At 39.8% G+C, this 18,645-nt stretch overlaps 1 protein-coding gene across 11 annotated transcripts in view; it reads right to left on the bottom strand.

Moving 5' to 3' along the window:
* Nucleotides 1–18,645, bottom strand: part of PIEZO2 (piezo type mechanosensitive ion channel component 2) — a 474,955-nt gene that overhangs the window by 42,865 nt on the left and 413,445 nt on the right. For 8 of the 11 annotated variants that reach the window (XM_068237153.1, XM_068237158.1, XM_068237155.1 and 5 more), the window contains 7 exons: nt 17,912–18,079; nt 16,965–17,393; nt 15,256–15,514; nt 12,604–12,786; nt 7,884–8,142; nt 6,554–6,686; nt 4,091–4,238 (listed from right to left, as the gene is read on the bottom strand). In XM_068237153.1, coding sequence (XP_068093254.1) covers nt 4,091–4,238; nt 6,554–6,686; nt 7,884–8,142; nt 12,604–12,786; nt 15,256–15,514; nt 16,965–17,393; nt 17,912–18,079 — 1,579 coding nt within the window. The remainder of the gene's footprint in view (nt 1–4,090; nt 4,239–6,553; nt 6,687–7,883; nt 8,143–12,603; nt 12,787–15,255; nt 15,515–16,964; nt 17,394–17,911; nt 18,080–18,645) is intronic. The other 3 variants (XM_068237160.1, XM_068237164.1, XM_068237162.1) reach the window with 1 other exon arrangement.

The following is an 18,645-nucleotide window of genomic DNA, read 5'->3' as shown; positions in this document are numbered from 1 at the left end:
AGTTTTAGGCAGTGTTTACAAACAAACTAACCAGCTTCTAATAGGCTCAGCTAAGCAGAGTGTGTTAGTCACACAGAGCCTGCAGGGGGTGTGTACAGCTTCTAGCTAATCACAAGCAGCCCTGCACATTCCAGTCTGACTGCCTCAGCCTGACTGTGCCGACTATAGAGAGAAGATTAGATCATATAACAGAGATAACACAGCTACTGTGCAATTAGGAAAAGCTGCAGTAAGCCAGACCACATTAGAAAAGGCATAGGAACTTATAGCATAGAAGAAATAAAGATAAACAATTTGTTACAGAGTCTCTTTAATGTACAAACCCAAGCATTTGTTTCTGAGTTTTCAATAATTTTTTTCATAATTGGGGAAAAAATTTAACGTGTGTGGTACATTGGTCAGATTTTTGAAATGTTACAATCAGTCAGAATAATTGATTGCAATTCTTGAATTGAAAAGATATTGTTAGGTCAATTTGGCATACTTTACATGCGAATCGACCTAACGATCCATCGAAATGCAAATCGGACATGTTGGAAATAAACGAATCGACGGGAATCGAGTGGGAAATCGAGTGCGGGAAAGCACCGTGTGTATTCAGCATAAGGGAGACTTACCTAAGGTCTCCTGCTGAATAGGTGCTGGCTTACTGAACACACAGAGCCAAGATTCGCACCCTGGTCTCCTTTACATTACACTATCCAGCCACCACTACTATTGAAAATCCATGTGCAATGTATAGGGGGATTTGAACTCTTTCTAATCAGATTCAGTAAGTCCAGCATGTGTCAAAACACCATTGATTTGACAATTGTCATCATATGTCTGCACTTTTTCGATGAAGGGGACCCTGCGTGACCCCGAAACAATTGTCAAATCAATGGTATTTTGACACATGCTTTGAAGAAATGTAACTTTGAACATCTTGCTCATGAGAAGCCTGACATGCTAACCAACCTCTGGACTTACTGTTTATATTGAGTGTCTGCTTTGCACCCTAGGTTATGCACGCGTTGAATACGGTAAGGTGTGCCACCCCTAACCTTTTACTTCATCTAATCAGAGTCAGATCAAAGAGGGCTTGATCTGTTTGCCACATTTGGTGGTAAGCTAAATGTGTATGGCCACCCTTAGGTTCAAAATCACTGGATTAGGAGCTTCATAATACAGTATCCTCAATCCAGCTGCTTGTTTTCTCACTTTAAACCCTGCAGATTCAACTTCAAAAAACATTTACTGATGAAATAAGTCCAGTTGGTTCAAGAAAACATATGCTGTGTAATCTTCATTTTACAATCTTCTATAATGTCACCAGATGTATTGTATGTAGTGTAAGGGTGAACAAAGGGTATTATATATTTAGAACCCCTTCTGAGATGCTGATCTTCTCAGACACCTCTGTCTGTAAAGCTTACACCATATACTCTGTACAATCTTATCCAATTTACCACATACACTACATAATGTGAGAGCCTAGCAAAAGGATGTTATGGTAAACCACCAGCAGATAGTGCAGCTCCTTCAGTTTTCTTGCCCCTATGAGATTTCATCCAGCCTACTTAGATTGCATTATCTAGCTGATCCTTCAGTTTAATTGCCTCTATGACACTCTATCCAGCCCACTTCAATGGCATCATCCGCCTGATCCTTCAGTTTACTTGCCTTTATGACACTCTATCCAGCCCACATCAGCTGCATTATCAAGTAAGCCTAACTAATTAGAGGTCAAAAAACGCCTGTGTAGTTAAGATGAAAAGTTCAATAGTTCACGATTTATCTGTATTGGAGCTAAATTGTAATAATTCAAACTAGACAGTCAAAACATTGACCACTACAGCCTACAGTGTCTAAAATCGTATGCATCCGAGCAAAGTTCACCTCCCATTCATTCGCCAATAACTTTATCGCTACTTATCACAATTAATTGATCTATATCTTGTTTTTTCACCACTAATTAAGCTTTCTTTGGGTGGTACATTTTGCTTAGAATTATTTTTTTCTAAATCCATTTTAACAGGAAGATTAAGAAAGAAATGGAAAAAAATTCATTATTTCTCAGTTTTTGGCCATTATAGATTAAAATTAATACATGCTACCGTAATTATATTATATTATTTAGAAATAAAGGTGCATTTTTTCAATTTGCGTCCATCACTATTTACAAGCTTATAATTTTAAAGAATATAATAAGATACTCTCTTGACATGTATATTTAAAAAGTTCACACCCTTAGGAAACTATTTATGGTTTTTTTTATTATTAACCCATTCAGGTTCCGTCGTTTTCACGTGAGAAATGTTCACCTCCCATTCATTAGCCTATAACTTTATCACTACTTATCACAATGCACTGATCTATATCTTGTTTTTTCCGCCACCAATTAGGCTTTCTTTGGGGGGTACATTTTGCTAAGAGCCACTTTACTGTAAATGCATTTTAACAGGAAGAATAAGAAAAAAATGGAAAAATTCATTATTTCTCAGTTTTTAGCCATTATAGTTTTAAAATAATACATGCCTCCATAATGAAAACTCACGTATTGTATTTGCCCATATGTCCCGGTTATTACACCGTTAAAATTATGTCCCTATCACAATGTATGGCGACAATATTTTATTTGGAAATAAAGGTGCATTTTTTCCATTTTGCATCTATCACTATTTACAAGTTTAAAATAAAAAAAATATTGAAATATTTCATCTTTACATTGATATTTAAAAAGTTTAGACCCTTAGGTAAATATTTACATGTTTGTTTGTTTTTTATTGTAATGTTTTTTTTTATAGTAAACATTTTATTTGGGTAGTTTTGGAAGGGTGGGAGGTAAACAATAGATTTATAATGTAAATGTGTGTTAATTTGTATTTTTTTTTTCTTACAGGTGTAGTATTACTTTTTGGCCACAAGATGGCGGCCATGAGTTTGTTTACATGACGTAACTCTAAGCGTAACACACGCTTAGAGTGACTCATCGGAGAGGGAACGGCCAGAAAAGGCGCAGCTTCCGAGAGAAGCTGTCGCTTTTTCAGCGGGGGAGAGGAATCAATGATCGGGCACCATAGCCCGATACATTGATTCCCTGGCTACCGAATCCACGGCCGGGAGTGCGCGTGCATGCGCGCGATCGGCCGCGGGAGCGCACGGTAGCGCGCATGGTTCCTGGACGTAGAAACTACATCCAGGAACCAAAATAGGTTAATGTAATTTTTTTTTTTTATTAAAAATGTATTTGGGTAATTTTTGGTGTGGGAGGGAAACAGATAATTTTAAATGTAAAATAATGTAATGTAATGTAAAAAATGTATGTGGGTGTAGTTTACTATTTGGCCACAAAATGGCCACAGTCAAAAAAGTCCTGGAGCGTACGATCTCGCTACCAGGAACTATAAGGAGGCTTTAATTTTTATTTAATTTTTTGCAGAAATACCGCTTTTTCTCTGATTAGAAAGCGTCGTTTTTTCTGTGGGGAATTTAGATCGGTGAATGGGAATTATATTCCCATTCACTGATCGGGGGGTAACGGCAGGCAGCGGGAGCACGCGCGATCGCGCGCCTCAGGCAGCGGCAGCTGCACAGTCTATCTGGACGGATATATCCGTCCAGATAGACTTAAGTGGTTAAATCTAGGTTTTTAACCTCTGAAATCTAAATAGGACTACGGAATCTCAAGAAAGTCTTATTTAGGATTAGGACTATACATACAATTGTTCAGCTCATCAGTTTTCATGTCAGGTTTGTGTATGAGGACCTAGGATGAGAGTTGTGGGAGAAGAGAAGCAGCTGGGAATAAGGTCAGCTATACAGCATACTCAATATGTATGTCAATGTTCTCTAAACCTAAGGCTTCAGAGCTGAAGTGTATTCTTTATTCTGAAGTGTATTCTAGCAACACTGGCACTCAAACACTCAAAGATATCACTGGATAGTAATTTGCTAACTTATTTTCCCCTTTTAACACTTGATTATCAACTTAATATTTTCAAACTAAATGAAAATATTAAACTGCAATCAACTATCGTGTACAAACATGATATTAATTTGCTCTAGCGGAAAACAATTTTGATGCTTTAGCCTTTGCTGGGTTACTTACTCCAAATGCCCAGAAGCCAAATACAATTATGATGAAGTCCACTGTATCGGCCAGGAACATTAGCACATAAACATCTGTCACAGCACTGTAGTCTGGATGAATGAGATTGTAAAAGAACTGTCTGATTGGCAAATATATCTGAAGGACACTGAAAACAAAAGGAAAAAAATATATAGTTATGACAAGATTTATAGCCTGCTGCTGCTCTGTGTTCATATGATGTCTAACATCTGTAGATAACAAAAACACAATGGCTGGAATACATTGTTTATTCTCACAGTGACGTACAACTGCCAACATGTTTAAAAGTGAAGTAGAACTTAAATGTAATTAGCGGTGTCCCTTGATATAAAACTGACATTCTACCAGTGAACAAAGGTACAGCATTTGCTGCTCACAATTTCTTTCAAATATAAAACCATGGAAGAAATTAATCAAGACAACGGTACATTTGTACATTGTATAAATGGCTCTAAAAGCACTTACACTATGCTTTCCAATGAGATAGTTCTCATTGGGGCATTCGGTTTGCTTGCCGCTGACAAAAGCGCTGCCTGTACCATTTTCAGGGCGATTTGCCCTGAATGGAAGGTATAGGGAAATCGCAAAGCGCTTGAAAAAACACTTTGTATAGCAATTTCCCCAGCGCTTTAATGAATAAATATATTGTATTTATTTATTTCTGGGGCAAAGTAATCACTTCCTGACTGACATCAGGAAGTGATTTAAATAATTGCTCTTCTAAAGCGCTTACAAAAGCGCTTATAACACACAGAGCAGAGTGATTAAAAAAAGAAAATCTGTCAGCACGGGCGAAAGCACAAGCGCAACGTGAACAAAAAAAGAGGAACTTTAGCGAAAAGGAGAAAAAAATAATACATTGCAAAGTGAAAAGTTAAAAAATAAAAGAGATATCAAGAAATAATTGATATTCGCCATGTAATTTGTTTATATTGTTTGATCCACAATCAGCCTGCGCGTAATCATCTTTACTACTGGCAGACATGAAAAAAACAGACAGCACCAACTGCCATTAGCTATAACCACACCCACTAACAATGCAATAGGTTAAACGTTTTCTTTTTATAGATATACATATGCACAGAGGGAGATACTGGTTGCTTGGCAGTTGGAAACAGACTATAAAGACATCTAGACATCCAGACAGACATTTATATATAAAAATATAAAAATATAATATAAATATAATTCAATTAAATTGCACTGAATGGCAATCACACCAAAAATGCAACAGACACATGCAATTCAAAAATGTCTACTTGCCTACAGTTGACTAATCTCATGCACTTTAAAAACTGGAGTGTAGCGCATGCGTTTAAAACAGCCCTTACAGTCCTGTTACTATTTTAAGGACCTGTTAAAATTAAACTTCAGCAGTTATACTGTATGTCTTCTCACGTTGGGAAAAAACTTGAGATGTGAAACCTATGGAAGCTGCCATATTTATTTCATTTCAACCAATACCAGTTCCCTGGAAGCCTTGCTGACCAGAATCACACACTTCTAACAAGCATGCAGCTAATCTTGTTAGATTTGTCATAGACATCTGATCTGCACGCTTGTTCAGGGTCTATGGCTTAAAGAATTTGTGGCAGAGGTTCAGCACGACGGCCAGACAACCTGCATTATTTAAAAGGAAATAAACATGTCAGCCTTCATATCCCTCTCACCTCGGGTTCTCTTTAAAAAACGAGTGACTTGCTTTTTTCTACCTTTCTCACCATTAAGAAGATTTCCTTTAACCTCCTGCTATTTCACCACTATTGGTAAAGGATACCCAGCTTTTCAACAAAAGAGTAGAAAAGGATTAAGGTTTTGCTAAGCTTCCTATTTTAGATTCCTTCTGCGCTGCCACTGAAACCTTCTTGGTTTCAGTGGCAGCGCAGACAGCCAAAAAACTGTCCGATTTTCTAGCTTTTCCCTACTTTATCCAAATCTAAAAAAAAAAATAACTTTTGGCTTGCACTTTACCCTAACCCTTATACTTACACAATGATTAACACTAATGGGCTCCTAACACTTGGCCTGAACTAAACCTCTGTCATCCAAACTGTCAGCTAAACTATCATTTGGTGCCAACACTAAATATTAGTACTGAGCCAAAAACAATTCAAACAAACTTGTGTATAATTTGATGACAAGTTCAATCTGAAACAGTTCCGGTCTGGTATCCAATGGCTTTATACATTCTAGACTTTTCTGGCAAATGCCCAAAGTGCCATATTGCCAGTCCAAACACAGCAATCACCGAGATATACGTGGTTTATTGAGTAGACAAGGGTTGTTTTAGGGCATAACAATTGTAATCATCACCACCACCACCACTCTAATTCAAGTTTGATCTGTAATTAAAACGTTTCTTCTTTGGGAAGGGTAATAAGAATGTTATGTAAGGACACCAGATTCAGTGCATGTGTGTATCTGCCATACTAAGATACTTACGTTTTAATAGTAAATGCTTTCGCTTTGATGAGTTGCTCTCGAAGCTTTTCCAAGAGGAGTTCTTTTCTGGATTTCTGCTTCACACTTAATAAACTGCTGCCTTTTTGGCTGCTGTTCCGTGTGCTGGTGCTACCTTTATTGGGAACAATTTATGGAGATATTATTACAGCATGCAAGCACATTACCTCTACAATACCAGCAATACCTACCAATTAATGTGTTAATGCTAATAGGCATACACAGACAGCCATATTATGACTAATAGGTCTAAAGGATTTTGAATTTTGATGTCTTTAATTAGTGTTGATTTATTCTCTAATATTTGTGTGAAGGTCCGTACATTAAATAAAGTTTCCATTTTTTTTGCTTCTTTATTCCAGCAAAATAGATCGTGCCCTTAGCACATAACTAACCACACAACAGCTTGTTGTGAGCATGTGTTTTGAGTGCAGTTAGCACTCTAGCCTTGCAATGCTGGGTCCCTGTTTCGAATCTCAGCCAGGGCACGGAGTTTGTATGTTCTCCCTGTGTCTGCATGGGTTTCATCCGGGCACTCTGGTTTCCTCCCACATCCCAAAAACAAACAGAAAGGGTAATTGGCTTTCCCCTAAATTGGCCCTAGACTACGATACATACGCTACACTATACATACATAGACATATCACTATGGTAGGGATTAGATTGTGAGCCCCTCTGAGAGACAGTTAAGTGACCAAACAATATACTCTGTACAGCACTGCGGAAGATGTTGGCAGCTTGGGATTTGCATCACATTGATCATAGCATTAAAGTGGAACTATACACAAAGAATCCCCTCTGCTCTAATAGGTTAGCCACATCATAAGACCTTTAATACAGCCTTATTATGACTGATAAATCTATTGGATTTTGAATTTAGACTGTGACTGTGTTTCACTTTGCTCAGAAGCTTATCAGTTATGTGCTGCATTGCCACGCAGCTTCTACCACTGTCTTCTGATCGCTAACTAAAGGACATAATGGTCAGTAAATATAGCAGAAATGTATTGTTTTTGCAGGATTCACTGTGACTGTAAGCAAAAAAAGCAGTTATTCCTACACAGATGAAATTACTTTGGGACAAAAGCTAATAGGATAACTGTATAGGCAGTGATGACTGGGGAAGCAACTCATTATTGAATGGTATGCCTGTCTTTTTTTTCTACTTCAAATAGAAGGTAATGACTTTCCCAAATAAATAACATGTATAATACAACATCAGAAGGAATTTAAGATGGAATAATAGAAAAAAATAATTGTCCTAAGTACCCTTATATGATTGTAAACCTGAACCAGATTGCAGAATAGTTACCTCTCTTGGAATGGTTGTGTGATGAGGAGTAACTGGACCTGCGAGATATTTGGGAGCCACTACTGGAACTCTTCCTTCTAATTGCTGTCCTCTCCTCTGGGAAATGAACGTGGATGGACTCTGCTGAGGCTGCAAGATTGACCGATTTTAATGATCCGACTGAATCTCTTCTTCCCGAAGCCTCTGAAACTTCACCATCTGTGTCTTCTTTATGGGTAATATTTTCAGTCACATCATCCTCATCCCACAGACCATGACACTAATAAAATACACAGGTTTTGTTTTAGGTTAAACAGATATTGATACACAACTCATTGATACATTTGCAAACATTAAAATGTACGGTAATCCTCCAGCACAATATGAATTAGCATTTATACACACATGTAGTATAGCTTTAATATGTATCTTAGGTGAAAGAAAGACTTGGAGAAAGCTTGACACCACCTTTGGTGTCAAGATGTCTGAGGAAATTCAGATACCCGCCATTAAATGTGGATAAGAGCACTTTGTTTAAAAATGATGACACAGCAATGGTACTATCAGAATACAAGTATGGGGCAAATTAAGGTCCACCATCTCACAGTGCCCACATTTTATGGCCTGCCCAAAATGTATAAGAGGCTTTAGCAGCATTGTATAAGCATCATATTGTATCTAGTATAGGATCATTGTCAGGAAGAGCTAGCTGACATGTTTACAGCTCCTTACAGGGACTTGTTATAGGGTTGTTATTGTATGTTAAGCACACATTACAACTTGCTACAAATCTTGAGGGCACCGGTGCTCCCATCCATAACTATTCTAATGTCTCTAGATAAGGAAAAAGTGTTCTCCAGTATACAGCGTTTATAGGGTCTCTATACTGTAATGAACAGCACACAATCAATTTATTCTTAGTTTCTTGGAATTCATAGTTACCCACAATCTCTTCACTGTGTGCAGGCTAATGCCAACCTGTATCTGAGTGTTGCACATCTTCATACATGTCGCAACGCCACTGTTAATGTGGGCTCCGGTTAACGTTCATAGTTAAAATATTGGTAATTTAATTTTATCTATATTTTTTACTGTTGATTTCCCTATGACCTAATTCTAACAGTAGCCCTCCCTCCTAAAGCCTAGCACTAGCCTCCTCTCCTAATACCAACCCCCCTCCTAATGCCAAACACTAACCCTGATCTCTAGTGCCCAAACCCACAACACGTGTACATATAGTAGACAATCAGCTGTTCATAGATGAACATATTGCCAAACGGCTACTGTTTAGCGGTACACTAGTCAAAGTATAATCCAATATTGCTAACCAAACTATTTACAGATTGAATAGTAATACCCAATCAATAATAGTACTTGTAACTCTTTGCCAAACTACTAGTCCATCGGCTAGTGATAGCCAATCGGTTAGTGGTCCAACTCACCACCTCAGCGCCTTTTACTGCAATTAACATTTCAGGGTGTATTAGAGATCCTGATGTAGCCGGTGTCAATTTCACCTGATTTGTGGAAATCTGACTCTTTTTGGATGATTCCATTTTGATGCACAGTACCCATGTCCTATTCTGATAGGCACAAATACATATATTACCAAAAACAAAAAAGCTGACCACCACTCAAATAACTATAAAAATGCAAAACATTATTGATCAATTAGTTACAGTTCTCTAAAAAGCAGCAGGCATCTCACCAAACACCCCAACCCCCCATAAAAATGCTAGGCAATAACCATGGGAGTGCTCCTGATCAACCTGCATTTACTCACACCATACACATACAAGCAATTGTCCAGATCGGCTGATCTTAATTATATGCTTGTGGATGGAGAAAGCAGGAAGTGAAAGCATCAGTAAAATACACTTGAAATGATGGAATAGCAGCATAAATCATGGTTCCAAAGGACACCAAGCAAAATGCAGCAACTTGTATGATAACAGTTAATAAAGCAGCAGTAGATGTGATGTCAGCTTCTCAGCTCTGCTAAGATGCCAGTTCATATCACTTTCGGAACAGTACAGGTTCCTTACTGGAGCATAATCTCTATTTGTTTGGCCAAACTATTCAGGATGATCATCCAGTGATATCATCACTTAAGCTACTATGTCATCAAACAGCGATCTGGCAGTGTTATTACCTCTCCAGATGGGTTTAACGTATCTCACAGCGCTGCGGCGTCCCGCAGCTTACCAGGTACCTGTCTCACCGCTGACTGGGGTACATGCTTAGCCATTAGCTTGGACTCCCACGTGCCAGCTCAGAAGTCCTTCCTACTTGCCATGCATAAAGAACCACACCCACATATGTGTTACGATCTGGACAATTACTTGTATATGTATGTTGTGAGTGAGTGCAGGTTGATCAGGAGTTGATATGGTCATAGCCTAGTGTTTTTATAGGGGGTGGGGTGTTTGGTGGGATGCCTGCTGCTTTTGGGAGAACCATAATTAATTGATCAATAAAGTTTAGCATTTTTATGGGTGCATATTGTTTCCGCGCCGCTCAGTTTGGAACGGTGAGAGCCGAATGACGGCTCTCACCGCTGCTGCTAAACTCCGAGGCAGCATTAAAAACTATTCCCCCTCCGAGTTGTTGCAACTCATAGGAAGATGTAATTCGGGGCCTGGCAGCCGCCAGAGCCCCAAATTACCATTACGTGCCCCACGCAGCATAGCATTGCGCATTTTTATATTTATTTGAGTGGCGGTTAGCTTTTTTGTTTTTGCTGTCAGAATTTGTATGCAGACAGCTTTCCCTGACTTTCTAGGCAGGTGAACTAAATATAAATGACCTGTGCACCAGAATCCCCCTTTTTTGTACAAATACATATATGATAATATTTTTTGATCAATGTTGAAGAATGAGGAAAGCTGGCACTGCTGTATAACACTGTGTTTATTCAAACCTGCTGTGCATTTGTTGTGCCAAATATAAGTACATCATAAACGAAGCTGCTGTACCCAGCACCCACCGTCACCCAGAATGCCTCTCTTCACTCCACTGGTATGTCTACTGTTTCATGTTTTATGATGTACTTATATTTGGCACAACAGATGCACAGCAGATTCGAATAAACACAGTGTTATATAGCAGTGCCAGCTTTCCTCATTCTTCAACATTGAACTTTGAAAGCTTGCCTGCTAGTGCACGCTGTCGGCACTTTTTTGTTCCATAATATTTTCTGAGTAGGAACACATCACATTGAAGAACTACGGTAGCATGTTGAATAAAAACTTGTGCAAGTTAACATTTACTATGAATTACAGTTGCCAGACCATTGCATTTCTTGATTTGAGTGTTTGCATCACCACATCTAATCCTATTTCCAAGAATCTATTCTGCTACCGTAGCAAAGCAAATGGTCTCCCACAGGAAAATAGAGCTTATCCTCCCACTTAGATGAGAGATATATGCACTGAACAATACCTTAGTATGTGGAGAAACTACATTACTAATCAGGATTTTTTTTAGAAGCATCAAAAGATGTTGATCATGGATTCAACCAAAAAAGTTTGGTTCCTGCTTTCCAACATGTCGGAGATTCTAATACCTATAAACAGCCTGTCAAACCCAAATAACCACCAGATCACTGTCCTAGCATGGTGTTTCAGCTGTAGAATAGCCATAAACATGTGTCAGTTTTAATAGGAACTGTTATCAGCTAATTAACCAGACAGATCCTGGAATTAGTTGTACTCACTTGCAATAAATACTTGTAATAAAGGGGAGAGAGGATATACCAAGGAGAGAGGGTGAGAAAGACATGGAGGAGAGTGAGACACACTCTTCAGTGAGAAATTAGAAGTAATTGGATTTAAGAGGACTGTCACGTGAGTAGCCAGAGACCAGGAAATATTCAGCTGGCTTATCTGTCCAGATCTCCCTCAGTGCTTCTTCTATCACTGCAGAAGTCGGTTGATTGTTGAGCCCAGTTGATACATTGTTACATGTATCCATTGATCTCTGCAGCATATTCAGTGAATACAGATAATATTGAAGACAGCCTACATCTATAATGAATGGCGAAGTGAAGCATTCTGCAAGGTCCGAACTTCCTTCTTTACAAGCACACAGCAGGGGCACAGGGCTGTGCTCGTACCTGGTTCTGTGCTCCGGACATACGCTGCTGCTACATTTAAAGTCATCTGTAGCCAGGAAAGAAAGGGGCGGTGTGACACCTAGGGCAGCAGCACGTTGCTGTGAGCTGCAGGATGACTGCAGACATACTGGTGTCTTAACTTGTGCCTGTCCCCAGACACTGCACCAGCCTTGGTTTGAAGGGGGATTCTGGGCTCCAGTAATCCCTCCCTAAACTTGACTATGAGTGGCACCTGAAAAATATTGGCTGGGGCAGCTCGCAATACAAAATACAGCACCAAATATTGGGTGCCCAAAGATTAGTATTCTTTTCCAGCAGATTGAGGTTAGGCGTGTAGGGGTGGGTGATTAAGGTTAGGCATGGGGGGGGGGTGAAGGTTAGGCGTGGGTGTGGTTAAGATTAGGCGTCCAGAGGGAGTGGTTAAGGTTGGGCATCGGTAGAGGGAGGGTTCAGTGTGAGAATAGGGTTTGGTTTAGCTGTAGAAAAATATTGATATCTTTTAACAATATCTTACTATCGTCATTAGGACTGCAAGAGTAGGATATCTGTAAATTTATAGATATTCTACTATCGCTACTTCTGTAGTTCCAGTAGAAAAATCATATTTACAGATGTATGAATATGTACCTTTAAAATGGATCTGTGAAAAAATAAAGCAAGCAGTTGAAGCAGATCATAGAGCACATATCCTTCTTTTTTCTCTATGCCAATGATGTTGGGAGCGAAGTACGGCTTGTCTTTGTTTAATTCCACATCTGCATTCCAAGGAAAGAATCCAAACTGGAAGAAATACTTGATCACAATAGTTACCTACAAAAAAACAAAACAAAACAAAAAATTGTACTAAACATAGAAGGGGGAGCATAAGATACATGGCTAACGCCCCATCAACAGTGCAGGTGGTTTATTGCAGCAAATACAATGTAGGCTCACTGTGTAGATTTTAAACATCCAATGAGGTGCTCCGAAAAAATAGGATAATCGCTGAAGATGACAGCATGAATTTATCAGAGTGACATGTCACTATCCTCTACTGCAGATTTACTCCAGTGATCATTTCCAACAGGGCTGTCCAACTCCAATCCTCGAGGGCCGAGGTTCTCCCATATTTTTAGTACAATTCTAATTAATTGTTGGGAATGAATCAGGAAAGGTGTGGTTCATCAAGTAAAACTCATTTCACCATTTCTCAGTCCATCCTAAACACTGGCATGGATATTTGTAGTAGTTACAGAGGCACAAGCAGAATAAAAATTAGTAGTCTATTAAAATCAAATAAAAAATTGGGAACCCAGGGTGTATCCGTCTCCCCAATATATATGACACAACCACCATATATGGTATCCAGAAAATTATATATTTAATCAGTACTCCACATAAAATTATGCAACACGTTTCGCGGGTCCCAAGCCCACTTCCTCCCAAGCCCGTTTCCTTCAGCCCTGACGTTGTTGAAGTAAAAGGTTTGGAGTGGCACACCTTACCGTATAGGAAGGGTACATCATCTTGGGTGCAAAGCAGACACCCCAAATACAATTAGCAATTCTAATGATCGGTTAGCACACCGAGCTTCTCTTGAGCACTGTACTAATTGTATTCCATCAAAATATGTGTCAAAACACCATCAGCTGACAATAGTTTCAGGGACACAAATGGTCTCCTTCTTCAGAACAGTGCAGACAACCCCGTCCTAAAATACAGTAAATAATACCTCTTTAGTCCCCTCCTATGCCCATTACTACATGATTTGTGCCCCTTTCACATGCACATACTCTTATGTATGAAGGTAACTAGGTCTTCATGTTAGGTACATGTTCTGTGAAAATGGAGGTATAACATAATGGGTGCTGTGTAATCTAAACTTCGAGACTACACAACTTTCTATGATGCTAGGCAGAGATCCAATAGCCAGGGTCATAACAAGAACCTCCCCGACTCCAAAGTGAAACTGTCATGCCCCTCCCCCCCTCCCACCTGGGCAGACATGCACACCATCTGCCCAATCCCAGTGCCTGGCCAGTCAACCCCCCCCCATCACACACTCACATTTCACACTTCACACACACACCTTCTACCCCACTGCCCTGCGCATGGACCGTCACACACACTTTCTTAGCCGCCCATCCATACATGGCTGGTAACAGACACCTTTCTTTACCAACCCCACCACCCTCTCATCACTTTGCAGAATAAGCTCAGCAAAGCAGTGCAATATTTACCTGCTCCAGCACTGTATCGGAACACATCTTTCTTCCTTGCATTTTCTCGCTCTATACTGCCAGTGGTGTGCAGCATAGAGCAAGTGGCTGCCTGGTACAAGAGAAAACCTCTAGGGCACATAAATATTACACTGCTCTGCTGCACTTACTCTACAGCGAGGGAGAAGGTGTGCCCCCACATCAATAGCAGGGGTCATGGTGGCTATTGTTATACCACTGCCAATAGCCTATTATTGCATGTGATTGTTTTAATTAGGTTGTGCAATTGATGTAGTTTGTCACCAAACTACAGCGTTTGTAGCCCTGTGAAAGAAGGTCTGGCAACTACACTTCTTTCCCCTCCCTCCTTTACCTGGATAAAATGTACATTCGCTAAGATATGTTCCTTCGGGAGAAGGATAAGGCTTGCCTGGTCCATTCTGGAATACTAAAAGGAAACATCAATCAAATAATGCTGCCCTATGTTATACTTACCCAGGGCTTCCTCCAGCCCCTTGCAGCCGGCAGGTCCCACACAGCATCTCCGTGCGCAGCTGCCGCCCAGAGGTCCCCGCAGGTGCAGAGGGCGACCTCGAGGTTGTCTCTAGTGCGCCTGCGCGAATGCCGCTGTCAATCAAGCCCACGCTGTCCGTGGTGTACTGAGCAGGTGAAGAGCTACTGCGCCTGTGCAGTAACTACAGACAACGTGGACTTTACTGACAGCGGTGCTCACGCAGGCGCAGTAGAGGAGGTCAGTCCAGGGACCTCTGGGCCGGCAGCTGCGAGCAGAGATGCTGCATGGGACCTGTTGGCTGCAAGGGGCTGGAGGAAGCCTCAGGTAAGTATATCATGGGGCAGCATTATTTGATTGATGCTTCCTTAAAATAAAGTAAAAGAACAGCAAACAAAGCTGGGGAGATACTCAGTGCCACTCCCAGGGAGCTGATTCTAAGAACTTTTACAAACAGGCATACAAAGGCCACAAGACCAGCACTCCAAGGGGTGTAAAGAGATACTTTTATTCCTGCAGACCGCAGAAAATGATTGCATTGCTAGTATCTAATACTTGAAAGTTACATACCTCTGTATATACAATGGCAGTCATCCAAAACCGTTTACTGGGTCGTGGCACAGACAGCATAGCCCACAGAAATATCAGAATTGGAGGCACCAGTGTTATCATAGAAGCTGAAATCATATGATTAAGTATAATCACAAAATAGCACACCATCTCTGATCTGGCCACTAACGTATTGTAAAGTGCATAAATAAGTTGTAACGGGCGTGGCTGTCCAACGTAAAACTTTTCCGAATCTTCCAGCTCCTCATCCTGAAACATTCTGAAGAAAAAAACAAAACAAAAAATTACACAACTATAATTTTTGGGGCAACAAGGGATTAAAGAATGTCTTATTGTTCACTAGTTAATCAGTGGGCAACTCTTCAAGATCGTCTATCTCCCTCATCAATGCCATAACTTGCTGTGCTGAGTACCCATCATGCAACCCATACCATAGTGGCTGGATGGTGTAATGGTTAAGGGCTCTGCCTCTGACACAGGAGACCCGGGTTCGAATCTTGGCTCTGCCTGTTCAGTAAGCCAGCACCTATTCAGTAGGAGACATTAGGCAAGTCTCCCTAACACTGCTACTACCTAGTGGCTGCTGCTCTGGCGCTTTGAGTCCGCCAGGAGAAAAGCGCGATATAAATGTTATTTGTCTTGTCTTGTCTAGTGTGTCCCTACCCTCTCCCTTTACATTGTAAGCCAATGGCAGGGTCCTCCGCCTAGTGTATCCAACTTGATCATTCACTCCATTCATTGGGTACCCTTCCTGCAGACTGACTTGGACTTTATCTATGTGGTCTCTAAGACTTAAGGTGGCCACACACCATACAATAAAATGATCCAATTTTATGGCAATTCAATAAAGACGATGAGTTGTCCTCAAAAACGATTTTTTTTCATTCGTTTGAGAAATCTGATCAAATTTCCTTTTTTTTTTATAAAAGAAGACGGGAGTGTTGGATTTTTCTGATAAATTTTTAAGGAAATTGAATGGTGTAGGGTAGATTGTCATTTACTTGATGTACAAACCCAAGCATTTGCTTCTGAGTTTTCAATCATTTTTTTTCATAATTTTTCAAATTAAATGTGTGTGGTACATTGGTCAGATTTTTGAAATGTTACAATCAATCAGAATAATTGATTGCCATTCTTGAATTGAAAAGGTATTTAAAAAATGGTATGGTGTATGGCCACCTTTAAACTTCATGGAATGGTCTTGTATCCTGTAAGTTTTGGATAAGGGGAATGAGGGACAACAATATAGGGGTTGTAACTGGTCCTCAATGTATAAACAATGATTTGCTAGTTGGTGTCTCTGTTCTTGTTGGAGAAGTGTAATCATCTCCTGTCAGGAGAAGTGGAGTAAGTTCACCCTGATGGGGCAAAAACAAACAAACAAACAAACAGATTAACACCTTCCCATGCTATACAAAACTGTGATTTGTTCTTGAAGTTGGGCTTTAAAATGTCTCTGTCTCCAGATATGCACCGTGACATGTTTACACAGAATAGCAGTACAGTTGTTATCAGTGTATTCTGCTATATTGATACTGAGTCATCATACATGGATGGTTCCTTCAGATTTATCAGCAGTTTGTTTAGAAATATGAATGTTAGTAGAATGTACTGCCCATCTCTGCCCGTGACAGGGCTAAGAGTGGCACAATGTTCAGAATTAGTGCAGAGATAACATTTTTGTACACTCTTGAAGCATTGACACTTACTTGTTCAGGAGAAGTTCGCTAGCAGTCAGTTCATGGGTTAATGGCGGCAGTATTGAATCATGGAGCTTGTCAATCTGACTCTCATCGGGACTTAAAACCATTATATTATCAGCAGATTCATCTCTGGAGGTAAATGAAAGCTGCTCAAAGCTTACAGCTTTGCTGTAGGATGGTGGAAGATCTCCTTCTCCTGTAGCATATAATGGCAGGTCTGTATCAGGGGTATAACTAGATTCCTCTAAATCAACACAGTCTTCAACATAGTCTTCTTCTTCTTCCTCCTCCTCCTCCTCCTCCTCCTCGCCTTCTGTTCTTGAGTCTAAACCTTTGCCTTCTTCGTCTTGTTCGTCCTCCACTTCATCCTCCACTTCCTCAATGGTCTCAGCCGTTCCCTGCCTTGAGTAGACCATGGTGCACTGGGTTGGCTCACTATGGAAAAGAATTAGAAAGGATCAATGCACTTTACACATTTGATTAGGAGAGATCTATACATTTTACACATTTAGGCTACATAACATATTTAATCCCCTTTCCTTATAAATGCACATACATTTAAATGACAATGTTAAACCACTTCTTTAAGTCTTCATCAGCAATCTAACCAAGAAAATGTCAAGCATTAACTGCTGTGTAGTGATTGTATACATTAGGATAAGGCTGCGGATACCAGTACAATTTTCAATAGTGGGAGGATGGCAAAATAATATCACATATAAGTCTAAGTTGAGTCTGGGCATGCAGAAAATGCCTTAGGTCTATTATAGTATAAAGTTTATTATAAAGGTGTCTGAAAAATATTTAAAATTCATGTGAAAATGGCAAATGGCATATTTCAAACAACACAAGAACAAAATGGCTTATGGAGCGATATAATAGCTAGAAAGATGAAAAATGCAAAATGTGGCACATTGATTAATGAGTGAAGTAAGCATGCATGGATAAAGCACCTGGATGCTGCACTGCCACTGTCAGCAGATGACGAGGACATGTCCATGCTGTACATTTTACGAAGCCTAGGCCGCGCACGCTCACTTGTTTTGGGTATAGTGTCTGGTCCATCTAAATCATCAAGTGTAGATTGCCTTGAGAACAGCATGGTTGCTTCAGTGTTGCAGCTAGCAGTGCAAATAGCCACAAAGACAATATGTGAGAGGCAAGTAACATGTCTTGTAAGAAATCTGACATGATTCCATGCAATAAACATAGTGACAAGCATATGAAAAGCACAAAAATGTAATGTATTTGAAAATACTGAGACAATTAATTTACGGTATTTCTAGATACATTTGCAGTGGAAACTGATGCAATCTTTTCTCTTCTAAGGATGATCAGACTTCTTTTTATGGCCAAGTTTTTTTTTCTTTTTTTTTTTTTTCTTTTTGCTTGAGCCACAATTTTAATATATTTTGCACACATTTTTGTCTGTGAAGATTGGGGCCTTGTGAAAATGGCCATATTTGCGTATGGCTAGTCTCTGCTGCTGTTTTATGATTGAACATCATAGCTTTATCTTTGTTAGCTTAGGTGCTGCGCTAGTCATAGAGTAGTGAGCAGGAGCATAGGAAGCCATAGGCCATAGCCATTTCACCACCCAGGGCTGAAGGATCAGATTGCACCTGTTTCTACAAATAACTTTCCAGAAGGCAACATAATATAGCAAAAAACTTAAAGGACAACTGAA

Source organism: Hyperolius riggenbachi, chromosome 5, assembly GCF_040937935.1.
Source record: "Hyperolius riggenbachi isolate aHypRig1 chromosome 5, aHypRig1.pri, whole genome shotgun sequence".
NCBI classification, from domain to species: domain Eukaryota; kingdom Metazoa; phylum Chordata; class Amphibia; order Anura; family Hyperoliidae; genus Hyperolius; species Hyperolius riggenbachi.
The sequence above is the reverse complement of the archived record's forward strand: the minus strand, read 5'-3'. Positions and strand labels throughout refer to the sequence as shown.